This window comes from Equus quagga, chromosome 1 (genome assembly GCF_021613505.1).
Source record: "Equus quagga isolate Etosha38 chromosome 1, UCLA_HA_Equagga_1.0, whole genome shotgun sequence".
NCBI classification, from domain to species: Eukaryota; Metazoa; Chordata; class Mammalia; order Perissodactyla; family Equidae; genus Equus; species Equus quagga.
Window position 1 is genome coordinate 56,701,398 of NC_060267.1, and position 26,384 is coordinate 56,727,781.

Genomic DNA, 26,384 nt, shown 5'->3' on the forward strand with positions numbered 1-26,384 from the left:
ACTGTCTTTCCCTTGATAAATGCTGTTTTGCCACTGTACTTGTTCATTTTGAAACTATAATGAGAGAAAAGTGTAATTTTTGAAAATGATGTTTGGTGCACTGAGCAATTGATAACCCCTTTTAAGATACGAACTAGCAATCAACAGAACAGATTAAATCAGAAATAATAACACATGCCTGTAGACCAGCTTCTGACTTGAGAAGGAAGTGAAAAAAGCCCTGCTTTCCTAGTCTTTTGATAGAGTATGTTGTTCATGTAATTCCAGAGTCATAGAGCTGAAGGAAACTCTAGCCCCCATGTTTTAACCTTCCACCCAATCCTGGAAGTCCCTTCAGTGTTTCTAACAGAGAGCAACATTTAAATGACCATAGCTTTAGTGCTTTAGTCCACATCAAAAACGACCATCAGCAATGAGGAAAGGCAGCCCTATGTCTAACCATGGCCCACTGCTAGGCATCAGGGAATCCGTGGGGCTTTTGTGGTCTGTCGGCAAGAGAGTCTGTGTATGTCATTTGCCCCTGGGTTCACCAGATACTCCAGCACATTTCCAGGTTAAGAACTTACTGGCAGCACCTTGATTTCTTTGGGGGCAGCCAACCTTGCATTCAGCAGAATGTGATATGCCTAATAGATGTTCCCAGATCTGTGGACGCCTCAAATTTGAACTCTGTCACATCCATTCCCTGCCTCTGCTCAGCATAAACGATCTTAAGAATCTTTAGTGTTCTTTTAGTAATGTATGGCTTTCTCTACCCCTCTCCCTTTTTCTTTGCCTCCAGTTTCACTCTCATCAGCTGTTTCACATCTTTGTGGTTGCTGGCGCTTTCGTTCACTTCCATGGTGTCTCAAACCTCCAGGAGTTCCGTTTCATGATTGGCGGAGGCTGCAGTGAAGAGGATGCACTGTGATACCTACTCGTAGCCAGGGACTGTGTGACCCTGAACCAGGGCCGGCAGCGCCTGCTGGCCTCCCTTACTGGCCATTGATGTCAGTGCCAGAGGAGCCCCAAAACTTTGACAGCCTCATGGGCTTTGTGACGCCCCAGGGGCTCCACGTGGTACACAACTGAGAAGAGAAAAACAAAAATAAATCATACCTCAAAGGATGGAGTGCATCAATTTGGAGAAAAGGAGAAATGGCCCAAACCCTGACTTATTCTTGGGATCTACCAATTGAGAACTCTGTAAGACCCTTGGCAAACTGGCTTCTGATCCGTATCATATTTCTTTGTAGAAGATGGGGAAACAGTTTACAGGCAGTTTGTTCTTCTCCCTTTCTCTCTCCTTAAAACAATAATACAAACCAATTTAGGTGAACATTTATATCCTATTAAGAGGTGGGAGTGTGATTTTAGATGCTCTTTTGGGAGAACAAAGAAATTAATGTAAATAAGATTTCTAATTTACTGTTTAAATAAGAATTTATATAAATGTTTAAAATATAGGGGTAGGGGAGGGAGGGAGAATTTTTGTATAGAATGAAACATGCAAGTACCACACACTGTTTCAATTTTGCACAAAGTGACTATAGGAGGATCAGGTGATAGCCCCAGAATGTATAATGCCTTGGTGCACCAAGGTGCCTTCTAAAGGCTGACATTCCTTGGACCCTGGTGGGGCAGAGAGTACAGCCCCCGCCCAGTGATCACATGGCCACTCTCATGCCCGAGAGCCTTTGGGATCCTCAGGTTGAAGGAAGTGGCGTGTGTTTTCCCAGTGGAAGCAGCACCTGAACGGCTACCAGGATATGTTAGATAAAGGCTCTAGGTAAGGGGTCATTTGAGAGACTCACTTGTTACCTGCTCTGATAGTGAACCTTTCGAAGGAGCAGAGCCACCGACTTGGGAAAGTCAGTTATGTTGCAAAGGGGTGGTGGAGACAGTAGGAGGAGCTCTGGAAATGTTAGCACATGTGCTGATCTGAGTACTTCCTGGCATCCTGTTCACAAGTTTGTTATGATTTTTATCTGATTGTAGGGATGTGAGAGTTTTCCATATCCTTCATATGGAGCTCTGGAACTTTCCCTCTGTTAGAATCACTGCCCTATGTACCCTTCTTCCTCCTGGGAATAAAGATTGATCTTTCCCTGGCATCACAGCTCTTGACATGGAGCCAGCCGCAGAAGAGATCCTGACTTGTCCAGGGGTCTCCTGAGCTCATTTCATAGGTTAGGAGAACACTTCCTTTGGATTAGGAAAGATGAGTTTCACCTCTGGTACACTGTCTTGGTAAGTCTAGGTGTGAGCAATACCTCAGCTCTCATTGGACGAGAAAGCCAGGAGAAATCTTGTAAAGCAGGGTCCAGTACCCACCATGGAGTTGTCAGCATTCCTTGAACCCCAGTTTTTAGGGATAGCGTAGTGGGAAGTTTTAAAAGGAAATTGTATGTTATTGCCAGGGAGTCTGGTAGAATCCTTAAAGCTCTATGTTTAAAGACCTGCTAGAAGTGAAAAAAAAAGATTGCTCATGTCGCAGAGGTGTGTCCGTTTATGGTGTCAGGGAGAGTGGTGAGGGGGATCTGGTTGATAGAATTCCGAGCTTGGCTCATAGGTGAATCAGCAAAATAGCAGTGGATTCTTAGGCTACTTACTGTCATCTAAGACTTCAGGTGATTAAATTACATCCTGGGGATTGGGAATATTAGGATTAAACATCAAGGCCCTAAGCTTGGGAACTGACTTTCTCAAGTGGGTGTTTGAGAATATGGGACGGGTCTCCTATTTATTCGGTATAGAGTTTTCTTGGTTATTTTTCTCCCTTCTCTCCCCTTCCAGTCTCAGCAAAAGCTGGGAACCAGGAAGAAAGAATCTGTCGTAGAACTTGGAAAGAACTTAAGAGGATTTTGGTTCTGGATGAGGTCACTGCCCCGGGTGCTAGGTGGACCCAGCAAAAGACTCAGTGGCTGAACTACTGTAGTGCCTGACAGAGTAACGAACAGTATTACTCCCTTTGAGAAAACACAGTCAGCTGGACAGTGGCCATCTGAAAGGATGCTCACTTAGTTTCTTGGAAACAACAGCACATATCAGAAGCCAGACTTGCTCTTTGGTCATGCACTTTGGGACACAGGGTATAAGATGCAGCCCTGTAACACTACCAACAGAAGTGGCAGTCTCTGGGCCCAGTCACCACCCCACACCCAAAGGAGGAGCTGAATCTGGTTCAACATAGCACAAACCCTTAGGAAAAATGAAAATAGCAATGATGTATAATCCAGTAAAAATCTTCCTTTTTAGAGTGTGTGTGTGCGCGTGCCTGTGTGCGTGTGCCCGTTTGTGTGTGTTGTCTATGTGCAGCTCACTACCAACAGCCTCACTGTGCACTTGGTCTGACAGTGCTCGCTGAGAACTCTCACCAGGCTGGCGCCTGAACGCCTTACTCTCAGCACTCAGAGGCTTGCTTGCTCTGTGCAGATTTTTAATTTCCTTTTTTGGCCCCAGGCTGGTTAGGTGGTTAGGACCTCCACAGCTTCATTCTTTCACCATTAAATAGTGGCCTTTTTCAGTATTTCCCCCTTTCCCTTTATAAATTGCTGAAGCCACAAAGCACATTTTTGGGGATCATACAAGCTTGGGGTTCCAGAAAGGCATCTGTGTGACGGTTCCATTCACCATGAAATTTCCCTACTTGCTGTATTCTCAACTTCTAATAAAAAGAACCAAATGGAATATGAACTTTTGTTGTGTATTTTTTTACTGTCTCAGTTTACCTCCCAATAGCTTTTGGCACTTCTTACTTGAAGCTTAAGAAATTCTCAAAAACTTCCCAATCTGAAGGCACAAATCAGAGTGCTTATGCCCAATTCACTCTTCCCAACCTTCCTTATGCTTTCATCATAACTGGGACCAGGGTTAGAATGGAGGGGAGAGCTAACTCCAAAAGGCGGTTCCTAATTTACTATTAGGTGTGTAAAAATAATAAAAATAATGTAATGAACACCATATGCAAAGGGATGTGTTAAAGGACTCTTGATATCTCATATAATCATAACCACCACGCTATGAACTGATCAGTATTATTTCACTCTCATTTCATGGATGAGGAAACAAGCTTAGAAGGGCAAAATCGGACTCTTGCCAGCACTCTAAGAAGAAAATTCAGATTAAATTGCCTCATTATATTGACTTAAAGGTTTTGGGGTTTGTTAACCCTTGTATGTGATTTAAGGAAGGAGAAGAGTCCCAGTCCTTTTGCCTTAGGTAAATTTAGTTTTTCCAGGGGAATTTCCAGTATTTGGATAATACGTCCGTTCTGATTTCTCATTTTTAAGGATAGGTAGAACTTTAGGGTTTCCCTATAACTTATCCAGGTATAGACCACTGGATTGCATTCACTCAATGAAGAATAAGCTGAGACATACAAATAACCCACTGGGTTTTTTCTAGTTTTTTGCTAAAAGCTGTCTATGTGCTCCCTTTCTCAGGTGATGTCTGTGGATATTGGAAATAAATGAGGACAAGTTTGAATTTTGACTTTATAAAATGCTAGGGCTCTGGGTGCTCTAGAGAAGCCTTTGGGTGATGTTGCTTTAAAATTATTCCAGAAAAAATATCCTTGTCTCAAGCATATTTTGCTTCAGTTATAGCACATTCTGTATTTTCCTTCCCTCAGTGTGCATGGACTGTTGACCCCCACTCCCTGTGTCCTAATGTATGAAGCTTTCTGCCTTCAACTATTGGACTTGGTGAAAACAAGGTCAGTGTGGCTCTTGTAACCTCTGCTTGTGACGGCACAGAGCGGGGATCGGGGAAGCCCAGGAAGCAGGGACTCCAGCTGGGGGATGCCCACCTACCATCCCTGGGCCGCTATGCTGACCTAGAAAGAGTGAGGTTCAGAGCTCAGTTCTGCCACTTGCCAGGTGACAAAGGCCAGAAGTCATTTATTTCCCTAGCCTCTGCATTCTCACCTGTTAAAATGGGGCTTATAAAATAGCCTTTGCATCTTTCACTGAGATGCTGTGGCTCTTACAGATCAACATTTCTCAAACTTTCCATAGTGATTGGCGTTTCTGCCAAACTCTTGCTCTAAATCCTCCCTTTTGTGGTCTGCAACCCTCTCTCCCAAATGTACTTTTCTGACTTTAAGATATGTCCACTCTCTTGCCCTCCTGAACCAAAACTTCACTTAGCATTATGCAGTGATTGTTGAAACATTTTAACCTGAAAGTACTTCTATTAAAACAAAATTATTAGGTGGATTTAGTAGTTAATATATTCCCCTGGTAGCCTTGAGTTCTTGGTTATCCAAAGGCTTGCAACATTTATAAGAAAAGGAATTTCAAGATTCTGTCTCCCAGAATCTTGTCATTTATTAAATGACCTTCATTTTAACTTTGCTTCTCTGAAATCAAGATGATGGCTCTTTAGTTTGAGCCAGGCTGCCACCTGCTGTCCTTTGGTGGTTCTGTTAAAAGTAGAAAGAGGAAGAATAGTTCTGACCTCTGAATCAAAGGAATATTCTGCTCTCCCAGGTAAAGAACAAGGTTAGTTTGTCAGAAATGGTTTTTCCTTCCATTGGTTCTGAAAGGGATTTCCAGATTTTATAGTTCACTCCTGGCCATGCAGAGGCAGAGGGATGAAACAGACACAACAAGGCTGGGAGCTGCCCCAGCACTTCCTAAGCTTGGTTTGTAAATTATGTGATCAAGCTGGTTGATAAGTTTGCCTGCAAATGTTCTCTCTGGTTGGGTGGGGAAGAGCCTTTTCAAAAGACAACACTGGATTCCTGTCCTAGAGAGACAAGCAGGCGGTGTTCAGGAGTCAGTAGTTAAGGTCAGATGCTGTTGGAGGCCAGAACATTTATCAGTGCCTCAGAAAGGCACGTGGGTGGCCATGGGCCCTTGCAGGGAAGGGCTGGAGCACCTGTTAAGAAGTGCCCTGCTGCCCTGCCTGCCAACGATGAGGTCTTTTGAGCTATGGCAGGCAGAGGGGCTGGGGAAACAGCTCCCCGCTGCTCTCTCACTCACCTGTGACCTTGCTGTTGCTCTGGCATCCAGACTGTAAGTTCTTTGTCCCTCCTCCATGAAACAAGTTCAAATGATGACAGTAGTTAATGTGTCATTAGTGCTTTCTAGATGCCAGACAGTTTCAGGCACGTTATAGGAATATCACATTCAAACCTCATAATACTCTTCCAATGATTTGGAGCCAATTTTGTAACTGTGCTTCAGTTTCCTGGTCTATAATGTGGGGTTGATAATAGTACCTACTTCAGAGGGTTGTTGTGAGGATTCAGGAAGTTAATGCCTGTTATTGACTTGGTCCGTGTAAACCTTAGCTCTTCCTAGCGTTACTGTGCTGCTTAAGCTGGCTGAGTCAATCCCTTCTCTCCTCTGAGGCTCGACTTCTTCAGCTGGAAACAGTCTGTTACTGCTTCCCTCACAGGGTTGTTGTGAGACTTAAATGGTAATGAAAGTAACATCGTATAATCGATGCTGTAAGGCGCTTTACAGATATCATAATGAGTGTGTTTTACAGAGCTGGCCTACTCTAGAGAGAAGTCGGGCCATTTGCTGGTGGGAAACTTGTACTGTGAGGTGTGAAGGGCTAGACGGGTCCCCGAGGCCCTGCACACCATCCACGCTTATCATGGGGCTTGGCTGGACCTCCTCAGTGGTTAAGCTTAAAGATCTGGGGTCACCCCAGAATGTCTACACAGTTCTGCCTTCACAGTGGAGATGGCCGTCTCTCAGGAGCCAGGTCTGAGGGGGAGGGAGGAGGCAGTCCCAGGGCCTCGAGACCCTGGGGGAGGTGTGAATGTGGATAGTGAGTTCCCAGATATAGCTCTCTTTCTGGTGGACTCTGCTTTGGAAATTGGAATGTTCTCAAACGTTCCAACCCCAGGGACAAAATCAGGTGCTCGTTTTGTAGATTAGTGGCCAGAAAAGGACCACCATGCGACCTAGACCTCCCTGGGCATCTGGAACCAGCCCTCAGGAGACCCGTCACCATACCACTGTGAAGGACCGCCCTTCCCAGGGACCTCTCTGCTTGGCTGCAGCTATTCCTCCCACCGCCCCTGGACTTGCATCATCTTCCAGTGCAGCGGCTGGATGTTTCATTCTCTTGGCTTTTTCTTAGAGACATGCAAAAGTTCCTTTAACTTAGGGCTTTACAAAGATGTTTTTAGAAGGTTTTTAATAGCAACAGTTTGCAGACATCACATACAGCCATGTTGATGTAAAAGGATTTAATACCTTTTCCTATTCTGGGTCTTTCCCATTACTATTCACTTTCTTGCCTTTTTCTCCTCACTCTCTCTCACACACACACAGTTAGATCTCTGAGCAGCAGCTAGGAAACTGAGCTGCCTCCACCATGCATCTCACTTTGAGGAAGCTCTGTTTCAGGGGGGCACATGTTCTTGCCTTCACCTCACTTCTGCCCTTGGCCTCATTCTACTGCTCCCTCTTAGTACCTTTAAGTCCTCGGATTCAACTGAATGAACAGGTTCCTTAGAAACAGCTGACCCTTTCTTTGGCTGGGTCTGGACTTCTGGAGAATAGATGCAACTAAATTCTTTTGTCTTGGTCCAAGTTGAGCTCATGCTGGACTCCCGAAGAGGAGGTAGGAAGGATGGGAGGATGCCCATTGATACTTGGGGTGGATGGTACCAGGAACCCTGGAAGGTCTTGGGGAAGTGGTTTCTGGTTTCATCCAGCAATCTCAGGAGGCAGTGACCATTAGCCCAAGAAAGAGATGAGCATTGACCCACATGTAACCCAACTGTAGTGAGCTGAATCCCACATCAGTTGCTGACTCTTTAGAATGTCTCTGGATGGATCACCTTGTCAAAACAGGAGTCAGACTGGGTGGGTGTCACCACAGCAGCTGGGGTGGTAGCACCCAGGCACACAGAGGCAGCAGGAGCAGGGTGAATGAAGCTGAGGTGTCTGAAGTGCCGCCACAGTCCTGGGCATTCTCCTGCGAACCCAGAGCAGAGATGAGGGGCAGCATTCAAGATAAGGTAACCATCCCAGCCAGAGGAGGTAAGGAGTAGGGAGGAAGGTCTCTGGGACCAATAAGGGCCCAAACTCTGGGGAAATGGGTAAGTCCCAGAAAGTGAAGCTCTGCCACCTTTCCTCTACCCTCACCTTTTAGGGGAAAGTAGAGGCTGTACACTCAGCTCAAGAGCCGGGCTCAAGCCTCTGCTTGCCCTCCATCTTGGAGTGCGTGTGAGGTCATCCTCTTAAAATGACTTCAGGAAAGCCATTGACTCTGGGAGCACTTTGATGTGAGTTACTTGTGGCAGCCATATCCAGCAACAATGATACTGGGTATAAAGCGCCCAGTTCAGGGCCTGCCGCGTGGTGGGGGCTCACCATTAGTAATATGCACATAAGGTTTCCTCCTATTTGCTCAGATCATTCAAAGTGAAGCGCAGCTGCAATGAGGACAATAGGAGGAAGCTGTGTTTTAATTCACTGAGGGCCCAAACCCTGGGAAACGTGGACCTCTTTATAGAGGCACCCTGGGATCCGGGTTGCCTTGGTACTTGAATGACACGGGGGCCTAAACGTGAATGCGTGTGTTTGGATATGTTCCAAGGAGGTGCACAAGTACTGCTGCCTTCATAAGTGTCCAGACGCATCATATCTGCCAGTGCACAGACAGTCACAGAGCTGAGGACCCAGGATGAAGGCCAAGGCCCACTCCTCACCCCGCCGAGTCCCTACCTCTGGATGGAAGGCGTGGCAGGAACCTGGTCGCCGGCGGAGCTTCTGGGAACGCATCCTGTCACACTTGACAGAGGCGTTATGTGCAGAATTCACTGTTAAGGCGAATGAATACCTCACAACAGGAAGTGATTCTGGAGACTTAAGTTCTGGAAGAACCTACCCTGGTGGGACCTGCTGCCTTGCAAGTGGCTTCTGGGGTCAGGAGGCAGCACCAAGGGGCCTGGGAGAAGGATTGGAGAACAAATAATGATGTGGGGGAGGGTGGGCTGGTGGGGGTGAGGAAGGCAGGCCTCTGTCTCAAAATCTGAGCCCCTCAATGACATCCCCTCCATGTCCACCCAGCCCTCCCCCCGTCCTCTGGAGGACTGGAAGGATATATTTGACTTCGGTAGCCTCCTGCAGGATGAGCGGGAAGATGCTACAGTCACAGGTGGTGTCTGTCACCAGGAGGAGAAGGTTGCTATTGGGAATCTGTTGCATCACAAAGATCCTGCAGTAAAGAGAGAGGTGGGTTCGTGGAACTTCTCCATGGCGGGCTTGACACTGGGCTTCTAGGGAAAGAACTTCTGGACACTTACTAGTGTGGAGTTGGGGTGGCAGGGGAAGGAATGAGGCTGGTCAGATTAGGGGCAAGTAGAGGAACAATCCTGGGCAACTGACTCATCCTATTGGCTTATTTTACCCACAAGCCTTTGCAGTTGCACTGCTCCTTTCCTAGCAGAATGGAGAAGGCAAGGAAGACCAAACCAGGACTTTTTTTTGGTGAGGAAGATTGGCCCTGAGCTAACATCTATGGCAGTCTTCCTCTATTTTATGTGGGATGTTGCCACAGCATGGCTTGATGAGCGGTGCTAGGTCCGCACCTGGGATCCGGACCTGCGAACCCCAGGCCGCCAAAGTGGAGTGTGCAAACTTAACCGCTATGCCACCAGGCCGGCCCCCAAACCAGGACATTTTTAAGAGTGAAAGGAGTTGTTATTAATATATGCAGGGACAACTGGCATAAATCAAGACTGTCTCAAGCAAATAGGGAGGTGTGGTTATCCCTGCTTTGGGCAACTGCCGTGGGGGCAGTGGGGGCAGGCCACGTGGGGAACATGCAATGCTCAGGCTTGGCCACAAGGTGGCACAGTGCCCCTGCGCACTGCCCAGGAGTCCTGTGGAAGAGCCAGGCAGTAAGGGGTTAGCATGGGAAGCCTGTCAGGCACAAGGCCCGGTGCATTACATAACAGCAGCTGCCGCCCACTGAGCATCTCCTCCAGGAGGCATGATTTTACACACACACACATACACACATGTACACAAGCACAGGTGTATGTTTAACCTTCCCCACACCATATGAAGTTGGTATTATTCCCTTCTTGTAGATGAGAAAACAGGCTAGAAGGGGTTAAATAACTTCCCCAAGGTTACACAGCTAGGAAGCAGCAGAGCCTGTTTTTAACTCAGATCAGTCTATTCTAAAGTCTTTGCTTTACAACACACCATTTAGTTTACCCTCACAAGAAGGATTTAAGGTAAGTGTGCAAATAACAATAGCCCCAAGAAAACCACTGTTGTGAGGTTAGTGTCCTCCCAACACCGCACACTAGTGTAAGAGGTGGAAAGCTGGCTCTGTCTGATGGCAAGGGCAGAGGCCTCAGGAGCTCAGGGCCATCCTGGGAAGGCCCTGGTGAATGGCAGGGCTGGCCAGGGGACACCCCAGAGGAGGCCACTGCCTCCCGGCCCAGGACAGAACTCCCGGTGGGGAGGTCCCCGAGTTGGGGGTGGGAGTCAGCAGGAGAGGACTTTTAGTCTGGCCTCCCTGGCTCCCTGTCCCAGGGCTTGGCAGAGCTGGCCGGATCTAGCGGGAGAAGGCCTGAGTCTGAGCTGGGACCCCACACAGGCTCCAGGCCTAGGAGTAGAGATGCCAGGGGTGGTCTGACAATGCTAGGAACCCTCCTCCACCCCACCCACTGCTGAGGCCATGCTCGAGCTCTCCTGCTTCTCTGCGTGGACAGGTTTCTAAGGGAGAGCTGACTTGTTTCTTTCTTAAATCTACCGTTGCCTTCCGAGGGCTTGCCTGATGGAATGGAGCTGCTGAGGGCTGGCCTCTGCCTAAGCGGGTGTGAGACAGACACCGAACTGTGGGATCATTTTTTCTGTCTGGGGTGGCTTTGGGGCCTGAGGTGGGGGTGGATCTGCTGACACAGGATCTGGCCTCAGGACCACCTCTCCCTAGTTCCCTGCCCAGCACACCCGCCATCCACTGTCCCCAGCTGGCCAGCTCACTTCATACCCTCTGCCTCAGCCTGTGTTTCCTCCACTGAGGAAAGTCTGAAACAAAGCCCTTTCACTGAGAGCCCCCCCTTTCTCCCCACTTTAAACACGGCTCCCTGTCAGTGACAAAGCCCCACCCCAAGGCTGAGGACAGGCAGAGCTGCCTCGGGTCTTACTTCTGGCAGGCCCCACACTCGATGACCCCGTTGGTCTCCCGGATGGCCATCTGGTGCACAAACACGGGGTACTCCGTGTCACAGGGCTGCAGCGTGTCCTGTTTCTTGTGCTTGTGGGCTATGGGGAGACAGAGGCACAGATGGGAGAAAGAGCATCACGGGAATTGGAAGGGCCTTAGAAGTCCGTGCCCGTGAGGATCTCAGCTTCAACACTTCCGGGGTGGGTGTGGGCACTACCAGTGAAGCACCTTCTAGTCTTTTGCAGATGGCTCCTTTGTCAGAAAGTTTTCAGGACTTGTAAAGGAGGGGTGGGGTGAGAGAAGGACAGGGAAGGGAAAGGAGCAGAGTGCACCACAGTGGAAGGGGCAGCAGCTTGGGCTTCAGAGGCCTTGGGTATCAGTGGTGTGTGATGGACACTGTCACCCAGTGACCTTGGGAAAGCCACTTCCTTCCACCCTCTGCAAGCTGGGGAGGGGCAGGTGTCAGCACCGATATGCAGGGTCTGAGAGGAGAGCAGAGGCAGTGGGAATGCCAAGGGCTGGCTTGGGGGAGACATCAGCCCCTTAATCCTCTCGCCCTCCCCTTCACTGTGGACAGGTGACGTTTCTCAAGTCGAGTGAGGGTGCCTGAGCTGGAGGCGCTGCTGTTTCCTCCTCTGTGAGGAGACCTGGGGGCAGCTCATCTCACGTGTCCCAACCCCTGGACCACATCACCATTTTCCTCTTGGAATCGTAAACATTCTCACCCGAGGAGACAGCTGGCCTGTTTTATTTTCCCTGGGGTATAACTATACTTGTGTGAGATGAGATCTGGGCTACCCACTAAGAATGGGGCTTTAAATTGGGAGAGGGCCTCTGGGTCAGGGGTGTCCCAGGATGAAGAGAGCGCAGCCCTTCTTGGATGCATCCTGGGATGGAGAGCTGAGGACAGGCCCTTTGCAGCTCTGTGGCTCCCACCAACCCACTGGGGGCTCCTCAGTGGATGCTACTTACAGTGATGGAAGACAGCTTTGGCTGTCCAGGACATGAGGCCCAGCAGAGGGTGGGCATGATGTCACATGAGGTCATGATGTCACAGGGTGTTGATGTCACATGGAATGAATGATGTCACATGGAGCAGTGGTATCCCGAGATGGTATGATGTCACACACACAGATGCAGGGAGCCAGGAGTAAAGGGAAGGTGATGAGAGAAGGCCAAGCAGGGTGAGATATGAGCAATGAACTCTCCAGAGTCCCCCATCCCCTCTGTCATCCACCCAGAGGTGACAGGTGTCCAATTAGCTGACTGAAATGGCATTGATAGTAAACCCTCAGTTATGCAGTCGCGTCTACTCACCCTCAGCACCCCTGTCCACATGCCAGGAACCCCAGGCGCTCCACTCCAGCAGGAACCTGTCAGACACAGAACTGAATCTCGGAGTCCTGCTTGCCCTCCCCACCCAGGTCCCTGAGCGGGCTGGAGTGCCAGAGCCCCCAGATGGTGCCCGCTCCAGCCCCTCTCATCCAGGATACCCTCTGCCCTGCTGGAGGCTCCTGGATGAGCAGAGAGGGCTCCCTGGCAGCAGGGTGTAGGGAGGAGGTGCCATCTGTGCATGGCCAGTTCCACTCGGGGATCTTGCCTGCCTCCTCCTGGGTTGTGGGGACCTCAGGCAGCTCGTGCTCAAAGGGCTCCCTCATAAGCCACACCTGTGTGAGCCCCTCCCCAGCTCTGCCCCAGCCCCCAGCTTCAGCCCCTCACTCACAGCAGGAGCTCATTCACCAGCCACCTGGTAGCAGTCAGGAGGGCGGAGACGGGCTGGCAAGGAAAGGACACACCATTAATCCCAAGGCCTGGGTGACAGTGCTCCCCTTGGCATCAACATTACATACTACAACCCCCACGGCTCCCTGCTCCTGCTGCCACTACCTCCCACCCCTTCCCAGCAGGGGAGGGTTGGAAAGCTGAGTTATCTGGGAAATTCCTACTGCAGGGCAAACGCCTGGGGGTTGGACAATACCCATCGAGAAGGCCGGTCAAGCCCTCATGTGCATGAGGCACTCCGCGACATTTCTAGGATCCCTGATGACTTGTGTGACAGCACCAAGAGGTGAGGTTAGGAACAAAGCAAGAGAGGGGCTACAGTCTACTTTCTCTACCAGAGGCCCTGTTATTTCATGAGCTGCCAGAACAATTCCCCTGAAGCCCTAAAGATAACACCTCTGGACCTAGGGTGGGAGAAGGCCAAGTGCAGAGAGCAGGGAGGCAGGAAGAAGTCAGAGAGGGCCAGATGGCCAGAGGCTGGGTGAGAACAGGGACCAAGTGACCTCATTTTAGGACAGCAGGGGGCTTGCCGTCTGGTGGAAGAAAGGTCTGGGGTGACACTCACACTGACCAGGGGCCGGGCAGTGCTGGGATGGTGATTCTGGAGCTTGCACATGGCCTGGTAGTCATACATGGTCACTCTGAAAATCAGAAACAGGAAACAGCGAGTCCAGACTATCCCCTGTGCCCTGCCCCTGCCCCTGCCCCAGGGGAAGTGTGCAGCAGGGTCTCATTCACGGGGACTCGCGGGGGCGTGAGTTAGGACGGGCAGGTCAGCAGACGGCAGGTGCTGAGAACTACATTTCTGCACTTTGCTCCAGGGGCCCACACGACTGAGGCCCCTCTCCACCTCACGTCAAGTCCCTGGCTTCAGAAAGGTTGCTTTTGGAGCTCTTTGGGGCTTTCGCTGGGGGTTTTTGAGGTCAGGATTCCGAGATCTGTCCGGACCATTTAGCATCAGATCCTGCCTTTTCTGTGTGTATTCAGACAGGGGAGAAGCGTGTCCCACTTACTGGCTGAACACCCCCATGCTGAGCAGCTGGGTCATAAGGGCACCATCCACCTCCCCCAGAAATCTTCCCACCTGTGAGGGCGAGAGGGAGGGAGAGAGAGCAGTGGAGCGAGGACTTGCACACTTCCCGCCTCAGCCCAGGGCTCATTTCTGAGCTCCAGACTTCAGCTGCCAATTGGGTTTTCCCAGCAGAAGCCCTTCAACATAATCAAGCTGAACCCATTCCACCATCCCTCCTTTAACCTGCTCCCTGCCACACTCTCTCTCAGAGCTTTTTAAACTGTTATAATCCATTAGTTGGCTATGAAATCAGTCAAGGGGTGGCAATCAGATTTTTTTAAGGGTCCAGAATTCCTTTGAACAATTCAGTGAGAACCGTGCAGTAAGGTTAAACAGGGTTTTCTGAAACTTGATTTGTTGTATGTGTCGTGTGTTCGGGAGTGTGTGTGGGCGAGCGCTGGATCCGATCTAAACTGCATTTCTTTCTGTGGGTTGTGGTCGAAGGTTCAGAAGCAGCGCTCCGTCTCCTGCAGATCCTCATCGCTCCGCCGGGGAGGCTGGGGCCCCGGAGCCGCCTTTGATTCCCCCCACCCACTATATCCAAGTATCAGTGTGCCCTGTGGGTTTGCCATGCACCATTCCCACTCCATGACAGTGACTTAACCCGAGCCCTCGTCCCCTCAGCTGCCCACTCCACCCTCCTGAGGGCTCTCCCAGTCCGCATGCACTGCTGCCAGAATAGTCTTCCTCAAACACAGCTGGGATCCAGTCACTCTCTTCTTTGTTCCCTAAAGAACAAAACATGACCCCTAGGGCCACGAGCCGGGCAGTCTCCTCCGAGTCCCTCCGCTTCTCAGCCTCAGGCCCGCGCCAGCCTCAGCCTCACTCCCACGCTGTCCTCCCTGCTTGCCCTGGCCTCTTCTTCTGCGCTTTCTCCATAGCAGAGCAGAAAGAGCTTCAATTTAGGTGTTGGATTTTGATTCAAATCCTGGCTCCGCCACTGCCTGCTGTGTGGCCGAGGGCCGGTTGTTAGAATGATTAGGGATAGCACATGCCAGATGCTTGCCACACAGTAGGTATTTGGTCAGTGGAGGCCAGGAAGACAAGGAGCCGCTCTCGGCCTTGGCTCTCCCCACCTAGATTACCCTTCCTCAGTCCTCACTCCAAGGAGCTTTCCTGCTCACCATCCTCCGAGAAGTCTTTCTTTTCTCACCTTTCCAGTCAGAATTAATGCCTCCTTCCTCTGCCTCTGAAACTGACAGGCCAATGACAAAAGCACACAGCAGAGAATCGAGAGTTGGAGCCACGAGATATTCATCATGAGATATTGCCTGAGCTCTGCTCTCTGCCCGGAAGGCCATCTGTCCTGACTGGGAGGCCTGAAGAGGGCAGTGGACAGCACAGGGGGCAGCAGGGAGGAGCTGAGGGCATTCCAGGGACAGACGGGCAAGCGGGAAGGGGAGAGGCATCCATCCTGCCTGTTGTCCACGGTGCAGCCCTGAAGCCCCCTGAAGTCCGTCAGCTCCAGCCATCCCTCTCAGCTGGGGCCGGCTTTTTGCCATTCCAGTTATGCGTGTGTGCGTTCCTGCATTCCCAGACAGCGAGATCCTGGCGGGCAGAAATCCCCCCCGCTGCTCCCCAGAGACCACACGGGTCCAGCCCATGGTTGCGATTCCGTGCATATTTGCTGAAGGCACATGTGAGCAGCGCACGAGGGAATGAACGAACGCTCCGAGTACTCTGCTCCCTGGGAAAAGTGCAGGGGGGAACTGAAGCTCCTGATGCGGCTGGCCCGGATTGCCACGAGGCTGTCCCCTTCTCTTTCCTATTCTAGGCTTATTCACCAACAACGCTGTTGTTCAGACACTTGATTCTGAGAAGGGAGGTCCCTGACAGGAAGACAAACTCCCGGACACTGGAAAAAATGTATGCTTCGCTGTGCATGCACGGCTTGATTTTCTAGGATGTGTCACTTTGGCAGAGACGCCCCATCCCCACTTCTTCAGTGAGGCAACTCTGACTTTCACTATAGTAGCAGTGTGCTCAGCTACAAGACTACATTTCCTAGACTCCCCAGCAGCTGGGGCCAGCCAATGAAATGTGAGAAAAGTCACTGGGTGGGACTTCCGGGACTCTTTTTAAAGGGAGATGACTGCAGGAGGGGGACCTCATTCATAGCTGTTGCCCTCCCCTTTCTTCTTGTCTGGAAAGTGGACAAGGAGGCAGGAGTTCCTATAGCCATGTTGTGGTCCTGAGGATGGGGACATCTGGTGACCGTCATACCAACCAGGCCTGGACTGGCTTCATCCATTCTTTTATGTGAGAGATTAAACCTTTAATTTGTTTAGGACACTTCAGTGGGGACTTCAGTCCTGACAGTAGAACACAGTTGCTAGCTGATAGTTTCACTGGAACTTTATCAGAGTGAATCAGTGCCTCAAATAGGTAAATTGATCAGTTCTTGACCCTGCAGAGCCAAGGTCCAAACACTCAACCTCGGGTACCCTGTCAGTTCAGGACCCCCAGATGGAACGCGAGGTGGCACCCAAAGCCCAGCCCAGCACGGGCACTGGAGCCTGCAGGCAGCCACGGCACCACCAGGGGCTGCAGCTCTACCTGCCATCCAGCTTGCTGTCGCCAGGGCAGGGCTCTGCCTTCGCTGTGGGTGACCCACAAACAAGCAATGGTCCACTGGGCTGCCTGAGCTCTGGGGCTGGATGAAAGGGGCCTGAGCTCCCTGAGTTTCCAGCCTGTGATGAGGCGGGAGTGAGGTGGGGTCCCGCCGAGGAGTCAGGAGCAGGAAGCAGCTGGGCAGGAGCAGTGAAGAAAGCAGAATTGATGAGCATCCTGCTGGCCAGGCGGCAGCCCCTGGGCATGGCTAATTTGCATGCCTGGTTGAGGCTGCTGTCCCCAGAGAGGAGGGGGACCAGAGGGTGGGTGGGGGCGCTCCTGACTCTGGTGACGGAATGGAGCAAATATCACACGGCCTCCTTACCTAGGGACAGCCTCAGTTTCTTCTCTAAAAATGGGGTAACGCATCTTCTTGAGGGGTGTGAGGATTAAATGAGGTACCTGAGTAAACTCACTGTGGGTGGCTCCTAGGGGGACCTGTTGCCTTCCATTCCTTCCTAGTGTGCAGCATCACTTGACTGCTCTGAACTGCCCAGTGTATTGACAAGAGCCTTTGGCCCCACGGGGGGTCAGCAAGAGCGTGGGGGAGTGGGCACGCGCACGGTGCTCTGGGGAGAGGCACCGGGTCCGGTGAAGGCAGCGGAGGGCTGCTGCCAGAGCCCAGGGGGCAGGGACATGCTGAGGCAGGCTGGGAGGACTGGGGGCTGGAGGAGCCAGGTCAGGAGCCCGTGCAGCAGGGCGCACGGAGGTTTCTCCTGCACCCCCCACACAGCACGGGGAGCAACGAGGGGAGGCCGCCGTGCTGAGTGGGAGAGGAGACAAAGGCTTGGGCAGGGGTACAAGGAGGCAGGGAGGTGAAGGAGGGCGGAAGGAGACAGTAGCTGAGGCTCGAGCGCAGACCAGAGGACCTGTGAGGGCAGAAAGCGTTGCCCTCATCTGAGGGCCTTGCCAGCCCTGGCTCTGCAGGCTGGGCGGGGAGCGGGGAGCTAGGGCGGGTGCTGTGCCCTCTGAGAGATCCAAGTCCCTCAGGGAAAGTTGCCTGGGTGGGGAGTCTGATTTTCTGGGCTCCACTCCCTCTTTGAGGTCCGTTTTGAAGCTCCCATGTGTGGGAGCTACCCACAGGCAAATGACGGGACCTAGAGTCCCCGGATCCAGGGTGAGGGAGCCACTGTAAACGTTACAAAGACCCAGGGAGCTGTTGTCACTATTCTGGCCCCAGCCATCTGCTCTCTTTCTAGGCCCCAGATAGAAGGCTGTAATCCTGTCGTTTGTAGTTCTTTATTCTAAGAATGAGGCCCAGGCTGGAAGAGAGGCCCAGTGGGGCCAAACGCCTGACAAGCAGGCCTGGAACACCCACCAGGATCAGGAGAGAGCCAAGCCCCTTCCTCGGGCAGGCTGCAGACGGGGCCCTGGGGCTCCTGCACTGGACAGTTGGCTGAGCAGGGGCCTTGCTGAGGAAGGGCTGGGAAGGACTTTGGGAAGAATCTTTGGATCTGGATCTGTGACAGGTTTCCCTCCCCAGGACCCTGGATGGACCTCGGCAGGGACAAGTAGCCTGGACCTTCTGACACATTAGCCCAGTGGAGCAAGCGCATCCAGACTAATAGCCACTGACACTAAGGCCCAGGCAGTGGTCCTCAGAGTTCCTCACACATCAGACTCACAGGAGGGCTTCTTACAGCACAGATGGGGGGCCCCACCCCCAGAGTTTCTGATTCCCTAGGTCTGGTGTGGGGCCTGACAACTTGCATTTCTATCAAGCTCCCAGATGCTGCTGTTGCTGCTACTGGCTCCCCCACCACGCTCTGAGGCCTAGGGATAAAAGGGGGGGGGGGGGGGGGAGGAATGAAGGGGTTGGGGGAGTGGCCAGGTCACGTTGCCCTTGATAGCACTTGGGTGTGCTGGGGGAGGGGGCAGGTTTGGGTAGGTGGGTAGGAGTTTGTGGTGGGATGACTCTGAAGGAGTTCACACGGGCCCCAGCCTCTTTATAGTCGTGCCCTTCCAGAAGCCCTGCCCCTTGAGCATGGACTGAGCCTGGTAACTTGCTTCTCGTGAACAGAATGTGGTCAGAGTGATGGGAAGTCTCTCCTGAGATCAGATTCTCAAGACTGTGCCTCCCGTCTTGCTCTCACGCTCTCGCTGGGCCTTCCTGGCTTGCTCACTTGGATGAAGCGAGCAGCCCTGGAGGGAGCTGTCCTGTGGAGAGGCCCATGTGGCACCTGAGTCCTGCCAGCACCCATGGGAGTGAGCTTGGACACTGACCTCTCTCTAGTCAGCCACGAAGTGACTGCAGCCCTGGCTGATACCTTAAGTGAGAGACCCAGAATCACCCAGCGAGGCCACACACAGATTCCTCACCCACAGAAGCTGTGAGATGGTAAGTCTTGTGGTTTTAAGCCACCACTTTTTGGGGTAATTTGTTACGCAGCAATGGATACCTACTACAGAGTTGTTGAATGAATGAGTTAAAAAAAAAATAAAGCCAAAATGGATGGACGGACAGCTGAAATAGCAGCATTAGCACCAGGCTTCCTACCACCCAGCCTTCCACCCACCTTCCATGCCAGTGCCCGCTGCTTCCAGGCCTTGCTTTCAGGCTGGTTCAATTCCCCACAGTTATTAGTGTCTCCTGAGGATCAGGCACCGTGTGGGGGCTGCTTATACCGCTGGTGTCTCTGGTCTGGCTGTCATTCCCTGTGTGCCTCTCATAACCTGACGCAGCTCAGGTCGTGGGGTCAGAGGTCAGAGTGAGGAGGAGAGCTGAGCCTCGGCCCCAGCCTTGCAGCTCAGCTCCTGGAGGCCTAGGTCCTGATTCTGAAAGATGGACCAAGTGTAGCAAAGTGAATGAACTCTTCCCTGGTCCGCAGTAGGGGCTCGGTGGGAGAATGGCTGTCCAGGAGCCAGGACTTGCAGCCTCCACGCCCTCCAGAGAAGGCCAGTCTCCCTGGGGCCACCAGCCCTGCCCCACGCATTCTGGAGTCCCAGCAAAACCAGTGCTCTCCCAGCTTGGTTTCCCTCAGCACGAGTCTTTCCTGGATATCCCTCGCTCGCTATTGCTGCTCTCCACCTATATTTCTAGGTTCGAAGTCTGGCTTTTCTGTAGCTGTGAGTTTTGGGGTTAATAACCTAAACTTGCAGAGTCTCAGTTTGTTCCCTGGCATAAAAATGAGACTAAGAGCATCAGCAGGGATGATGAGGGAAGGCCCGCCTCCCTGGGCGCCTTGCGGTGTGAGGGCGGGGCGCAGGGGTGTGTTGGGGGCCAGGGGAACTTCAGGCTCTGCAGGAGTCCCTGGGAGGCCCTGACCCTATTATGAAGATTAAATTTTATTTCCTTTACATAAGATGAGGGATGGCTTTTAAAACTACACACCATGCAAAAAGATAATATAATAGTTGAGAAAATAAGGGTAAATAAGCTAAGTTTTTAAAAACCATATTTATAAAATATGTCTCTGAGTAACTGTTTGTTACCATATATTATCCATATTTGTACCAAGTGACATCACGGCTGTGAAGACACGTGAGCAAATGTGGTCTGGGTGGAAGAGGACCAGAGTGGCCCTAATGGGTTATGCACAGGGCCCCTTGGGGGACTGCCTCTCCTGAAGTGGCCCCGAGCCGGTTGGTTTCCCTCCTGGGCCCACTCCCTGCAAGGCTGGCCCAGCTGCCTTGAGCAGGAGTCAGCCAACAAGGGCCCTGGGGCCAAATCTGGCTCACCAGGGACTGATGTCAGCCCCTGAGCTAAGAGTGCTTTTCTACTTTGAAATGGTTGGGAAAAAATCAAAAGATTAATACTATTTCATGACTCATGAAAATTATATGAAATTGAAATTTTGAAACTGAGAATGAAGGAGTTAAAATTTCCCTGGATTAGGGTGACACTCTGCCTCGTACCCACAAGGTTAACATGGGAAAGAAAATAACCCAAGTTTCTGAGCTTGCCTTGTAGTTTGGGGCTCAGCAAATACAAAATTATGATTGTTCTTTCTCTAATAGCTTTCTGAGCACATGCAGAGGCCGGGGGCATCCATGAGCCTGAGGGAGAGTTAGGTGTGCCGTCAGCTATGAGGTGAGAAAGGAGTGCCTCCATTCTTTTATTTCCCCTCTAGCAAAGGGAGGGCCAAGCTTGGTGGGTTAGAGTAGAGTTTTCCACAAGGCATGTCCAGACAGGAAGAGGACACACAGTGAGGAAGGCCTGGCCCTTCTGGGCCCCACGAAGGTGGGAGGGGACGGTGCTCTGGTCTGAGTGCCTCACCCGAATTCACATGTTGACACCTCACCCACATGGCGACCGTAAGGGGGGTGATCAGGCCATGCAAGCAAAGCCCTCAGGAACGGGATTTGTGTCCTTATAAAAGAGACTCCAGAGAGCTCCCTGGTCCCCTCCACCACGTGAGGACACAAGGAGAAGTCTGTGACCTGGAAGAGGGCCCTCACCCGAGCATGATGCCACCCTGATCTCAGACACCTGGCCTCCAGCCCACAAGGAATAAATTCCCGTTGTTTAGAAGCTGCCCCGTCTGTGGTATTTTCTTATAGCAGCCTGAGTGGCCCAAGCGAGGGCGGGTGAAGGCAACAGAAGGGAGTGAGACGATGAACAGTGGGAGGGTGCTTAGGACTCTGGGAGGCCCCCCAAAGGCCAGGCCAGAGGGCAGCACAGCACAGCACCGAAAACATGGGTCCCTGAGATGCAGCTCTGCCCAGCCTCTCCTCATCGTGTGGACAATTTCCCCACCAACCACAGGAGAAGACCAGTTAGTTACCAACAAATAAGGAAGTAACATTGTCTCTGCTCATCTGAGTTGAAATGTGTCTGAATTTTGTAACCTTGCTAGGATGACTCTGGTTTCAAGGAGAAACTCCATTTTCTTCAGGCCTTTTACTCCGATTGGCTCTAACCCAGGATTGCTTCCTGGGGCCGTCAGCCCTTTCTTTGACTGACATGGCTGTTGGGTGACTAGACTCCTCCCTAATTCCATTTCCCCAAGACCTTACCTCCTGGGACATCTCTGAGATCAGAATGAACCCATTGTTGTCGATGACAAAGCAGTCCAGGTCCTGGGAAGAAACCCAGAAAGGAGGGAGGTCATGGCCAGGCCCGACCACTGACCCCTGGGTCTCCTGCCTGTCCTGATGGTTTGGGAAGGCAGGTCTCGATGTCCAGTGGAAAGGTACCCTCTGTGGAGCCCAGCACTGCAGGGGAGGAGGGGAGCTGGCCCATCGAGAGCACATGGGTCGAAGGGCCCACGGTTCCCGCTTCCACGCTCTTCACACGCGGAGGAACTTACATTGTCCTGGCAGCTCTTTGGGCAAGGCCCATCCACAGGGCTACACTGGAAGGAAGAGGAGAAACTGTGAATTGTGTAGCCTGTGTGAATGTGTGGGAGATATGTGGTTGTCAGCGTGTCTGAGTGTTGAGTGTGTGGTACATCTGCATTGTGTATTTCTGTGTAGGGAATGGTGGATGTGTGTTTATGGTATACTTGTGTGTGCACGTGTGTGCAGTGTATATATGTTTGATGTGTGTCTGAGTATGGCATATGTGGCGTGTGTGTGGTATGCCTGTGTTGTATGTGTAGGTATTTGTGTGGTGCGTGATGTGTGTATGGGTGCATGTATTGTATGTATGTGGGGTGTGTGTCAGTGGGGTCAGGTCACTGAGAAGCAGGACCCTTGCTGGCTGGCAGCAGCCCAAGCACACAGGATCAGCCTCCTCGGAGGGAGCCACGGCCCCTGCAGCCCATGGGGGAGGGGAGGAGGTCAGTGCATCGCTGGAAGCCTCGTGGGGTGGCTTCATGAGGCCTCTCCGGAGGCTCCTGTTCTTTGTCATCCTGCATGATGACTCCAGGTTCCAGGGCTGGTGCCCCTCCCCTCCCATGCCTTCCGTCTTCATTCTATGGTTCCCTAAACCTGCTCAAAGTGAGGACGCAACAACAAGTGAACGGGGGCCACGGAACAGCGGAGGCTTAGTGCCGTGGGGACAGATTTGGGGCTGGAGGCCCTTGTGGAGGATGGTGAGGATACCCAGGAAGCCAGGAACAGCTGAGTTGGAGGGCACCGGGGGAGCAGAGGCGGGAAAGGAAGAGGCGGAATGGGAAGGACTATGGCAAGGCAGAGCTCTCGGTGGCCCGGACCGCAGTCATGGCTTGGATCTTGGCTGGAGGGACCTGTGGGGCAGGGCGGGTGGGGCTGTGTGGTGGCTTTAGGGCAGCAGAGATGGAGTGAAATGCAGAGGGGACACTGTGTCCTGCCTTTTGCCCCTAGGTCTGAGCTGAGAGAGAGTACTGGAGTAAGGAGGCAGCAAAGGCATGGGGAACCAAGAAAGGAGAGAAGGAAGGAAGGGACCCAGGAGAGCTGACTGAGAGCCCAGGAGGCTGGCTGAGAGGCAGTGGGGCAGCCCCTCCTCCCCCGGAGATGCTGGCGTGTCCTCCAGCCCTGACCTGGCCCGGCACCATCGCACCCACCTGCTGTGTCGCTGCCCAGAACGTGCGCTGCAGGAACTCCAGCCTCATTTGGACGCCCACCGCTGCAAGGAAGTGGGAAGAGGGCAGCAAGACCATGTGTTTTTGGGGAGAGGGTGGTGGGAGGGAAGAGACAATGAGAGAGAAAAATAGATTCAAGTTAGAGAGAGGAGGTGCATCAGCAGGAACTGAGGGGAGAGAGAGCACCCGGGCAGAGAGCGGATGGGGAGCTGAGTCAGACGGCAGCCTGTGAACTGAGGTTCCGGGAGGGGGAGACTGATGGCTTCTGTCTCTCCACAGCAAACAGCACCAGGAAATGCCCCAAGAGGAAGGTAAGGCCCAGGTTCCAGAGAACAGTGAGGACGCCATATCCTCGGATGTCGGGACGTCAAGGCAGGTGCCCTGGGGAGACCATTCTCCCCTGTCCCACAGAAGGAAAACAGAGGCGGAGAGGCAGAGACATTTGTTCAAGGTCGCATGACCCAAGCGGTGGCTGAGACTGGAACTTAGGCCACTGCAGGCTGGGCCACTCATGGGGCTTCCTAGATGTTAAGCCTGACATAACAACCTCTCTTGCACCCAATTCCTGCTCAAGGTCTCCCCTACTTTGTAAGAAGGCTCTTTCCTTCCTGAAAGTCACGATCAGATTTACCCACGTTTGCAGGTAAGTTCCAGAAAACTAGAGACGCTACCAGCCCACAAAAACTACTCTTTTGATGACGCCACTTACAAGGGCCACCCATGCTTCTTTGGTTCCCAAATAGGCTTGGAGAACCCAAGATGGTGCTCACATGCTAAGAGAAATCTGGAGCTAAAGAATAGAAAGAAAAGGCAGGTTATATTGAAAAGAAAAAGCATGAAAATACCAGGCTGACGTCCTACTGTCTGGTGTAATAATGTCGCAAAGGTGTTGAGTGCCAGGCACCCTTACATCCATGAGCTTATTGCATCCTCACAGCAGATGGGCTCTGTTACTTTATTCGGACGTCACGGCTGAGGAAATGAGGCCTCACAGAGATTACATGTCTGGCCGAAGTCCTCTAGCCCCTAACTACAGAACCAGGACGCACAGGGTCTGTCTCTAAGGCTCTTCACCTCTCTGTTCTCTAGGCCTGAAGGAAGGAGCCGAGAGGCATGGACAGCACTTCCCTCTGGGGCTTCTGTTCCCTCCTCTGGAAAGTGGAGATGGATCTGGGTCCCTAGCCACTATGCCACGTTCATGAGACATTCAACCGTCACCTCAGTGACCATCCATTGGAGAGATTTTCCCTCACAATCATTCTGACTTCCTGAGATGCAACTGGTTCTTCTAAAAGAGACTAGAGTTCCAGTCTGGCACAGAGACACGGAATTGTATGCTTTTGTTTTTTCAATTTGGAACGATCCCAGAAAAGTTTGATGAGGGAAAAAAAAGAGAGACCAGGGCAGAGTCAGGGGGCCAGAGTTCTAGCCATGGGTCTGTCAGGGCTGTGATCTTTGAATGTGTTTCCTCAGTTGCAAAATGTTTCCTGATTACATTTTCCCTAGAAAGGCAGAATGAATGTAAGACCGTGGGGGCTCGGATGAGATAATGCGTGAGAATATCATTCTAGACTAGAGTCTTGGCTCTCAAATTTTAGCGTGCATCAGGATCACCTGGAAGGTTTGTTGGAACCCAGTCCCCAGAGTTTCTCATTCATAGGTCTGTGCAGGGCCTGAGAATTTGCATTTCTAAAGTGCTCCCAGGTGATGCTGATGCTGCTGGTCCAGGGACCATATTTTGGGAACCGCTGATGGAAAGCGTCGCTGTCTGATTGAGCTTTCTGAGATGATGGAGCTGTTCTAGATTTGCACTGTCCCATACAGTAGCCACTAGTTACACGGGGCCATTAGGCCCTTGAACTGTGGCTAGTGTGACCGAGGACCTGAATTTTAAATTTTTAATTTAATTTTAATTAATTCAAATTTAAGTAGCTATACATGGCTGGTGGCCACCATATTGGACTACAGAATTCTAGAGCTCATCTGAATTTACAGACAAAGAAACCAAGGCCCTAAGAGACCCATCCCTCCCTTGGCATCTTACAGCAATTCTATGGCTGGAGCTCTGCCTGGCCTTCTTGAATAGGTCCTACAATATGGGGACATTTGAGTTCTCTGGGGGCTTTGCTGCTTCAGTGTCCAGGTAGTTGAAAGGAGTGGGTGGGAAGGGGACAGGTAGAGCCACTTCTAGAGTCATGACAAAGACGAGAGACAGACTCAGCGCGTGATCATGGTCGGGGCATGTGCTGGGGGTCCAGCGCTGGCTGCCACACCCCTCTCCTCCCTCTCGCATTTCTCTCTAGAGAGGCTGCAGGTGGCCCTCCAGTCTCTCCCCCTTACTCTTCCTTTTAAAACCACCCTCGAGGGCCCGGCCCCCTGGCCGAGTGGTTAAGTTTGTGCGCTCTGCTTCTGCGGCCCAGGGTTTCGCTGGTTCGGATCCCGGGCACGAACGGCTCATCAGGCTGCGCTGAGGTGGCATCCCACATGCCACAACTAGAGGGACCCACAACTAAAATATACAAGTATGTACTGGGGGCACTTGGGAAGAAAAAGCAGAAAAAACAGAAGATTGGCAACAGTTGTTAGCTCAGGTGCCAATCTTTAAAAAATAAATAAATAAAGCCACCCTTGATAGTCAACTTAGACAGATTTCTTTCACCTGTAGAAAACGGCTGCGTGGAAGAGAGGAACCTTCTGGAAACTGTCAGAGAGTAGTCACATCAATGCTTAGAATGATCAAGTCTTTGGGATTTAAGAGTTTATTCACCCCTGTCTTTAGCCTCCATTGTCAATGAGCTCCCAGAATAGCCCCAAAGCCAGGCTGCCCCTCCGCTTGATTGCTCAGCATCAAGTCTCGTAGAATCGTGGGCTCTCCGAGCTGGAAGAAATTCTCTGATTCTAACACAGGGAGTCTTGAGAGGGTGGAAGTTAACTCTTCTCTAGTGAAACAGGTTTTGGAGGCTCTTGGGTGAAAATGGGAGCAGCGGGGCACAAAGCAGACTCTCTGCTGCCAAGTTCCATCTCATGGCTGGACTAGAAGTCCTGCAAGGCAAGGCCTGGGTGCTTTACGTTCTGGGGATCCTCTGCAAACTTAGGAGATTCCAGCTGCCTACTGACAGCTCCATTGTGTCACCAATAGGCATTTCAAACTTCCCATGTTCAAAACCTGATTCTGGACTTTCTTCCCCAAACTTGACCCTCCTTGAGACTTCCCCATTTAGGGGCACATTTTCTACCTAATTGCTATAATTTTCCCTCATCCCATCCAAGTTCTACAGACCTTATTCCAAAACTTCATAAATCTGCCCATTTCTCTACCTCCACTGCTACCACCCTGGGCCAAA

General features: G+C 51.7%; 3 protein-coding genes across 4 annotated transcripts in view; 2 read left to right on the forward strand and 1 right to left on the reverse strand.

Moving 5' to 3' along the window:
• The window catches only part of ADIPOR2 (adiponectin receptor 2), a 119,961-nt gene extending 116,292 nt beyond the window's left edge, over window positions 1–3,669 (forward strand). For both annotated transcript variants that reach the window (XM_046671466.1, XM_046671474.1), the window contains one exon: window positions 782–3,669. In XM_046671466.1, the coding sequence (XP_046527422.1) occupies window positions 782–910 (129 nt within the window). In that variant the 3' untranslated portion in view covers window positions 911–3,669. The remainder of the gene's footprint in view (window positions 1–781) is intronic.
• A 943-nt stretch (window positions 3,670–4,612) lies between these two features.
• LRTM2 (leucine rich repeats and transmembrane domains 2) overlaps window positions 4,613–26,384 on the forward strand; it is a 41,716-nt gene continuing 19,944 nt past the window's right edge. The window contains exons 1-5 of the mRNA XM_046642090.1: window positions 4,613–4,696; window positions 18,618–18,935; window positions 20,555–20,627; window positions 22,823–24,372; window positions 25,344–25,562. The gene's annotated coding sequence lies outside the window, so the exon portion shown is untranslated. The remainder of the gene's footprint in view (window positions 4,697–18,617; window positions 18,936–20,554; window positions 20,628–22,822; window positions 24,373–25,343; window positions 25,563–26,384) is intronic.
• CACNA2D4 (calcium voltage-gated channel auxiliary subunit alpha2delta 4) overlaps window positions 7,525–26,384 on the reverse strand; it is a 105,239-nt gene continuing 86,379 nt past the window's right edge. The window contains exons 27-38 of the mRNA XM_046642079.1: window positions 23,023–23,084; window positions 21,847–21,891; window positions 21,554–21,616; window positions 13,929–13,999; window positions 13,481–13,556; window positions 12,857–12,909; window positions 12,451–12,506; window positions 12,106–12,126; window positions 11,114–11,231; window positions 9,056–9,168; window positions 8,676–8,758; window positions 7,525–7,923 (exon numbers count right to left, since the gene is read on the reverse strand). Coding sequence (XP_046498035.1) covers window positions 7,819–7,923; window positions 8,676–8,758; window positions 9,056–9,168; window positions 11,114–11,231; window positions 12,106–12,126; window positions 12,451–12,506; window positions 12,857–12,909; window positions 13,481–13,556; window positions 13,929–13,999; window positions 21,554–21,616; window positions 21,847–21,891; window positions 23,023–23,084 — 866 coding nt within the window. The 3' untranslated portion in view covers window positions 7,525–7,818. The remainder of the gene's footprint in view (window positions 7,924–8,675; window positions 8,759–9,055; window positions 9,169–11,113; window positions 11,232–12,105; window positions 12,127–12,450; window positions 12,507–12,856; window positions 12,910–13,480; window positions 13,557–13,928; window positions 14,000–21,553; window positions 21,617–21,846; window positions 21,892–23,022; window positions 23,085–26,384) is intronic.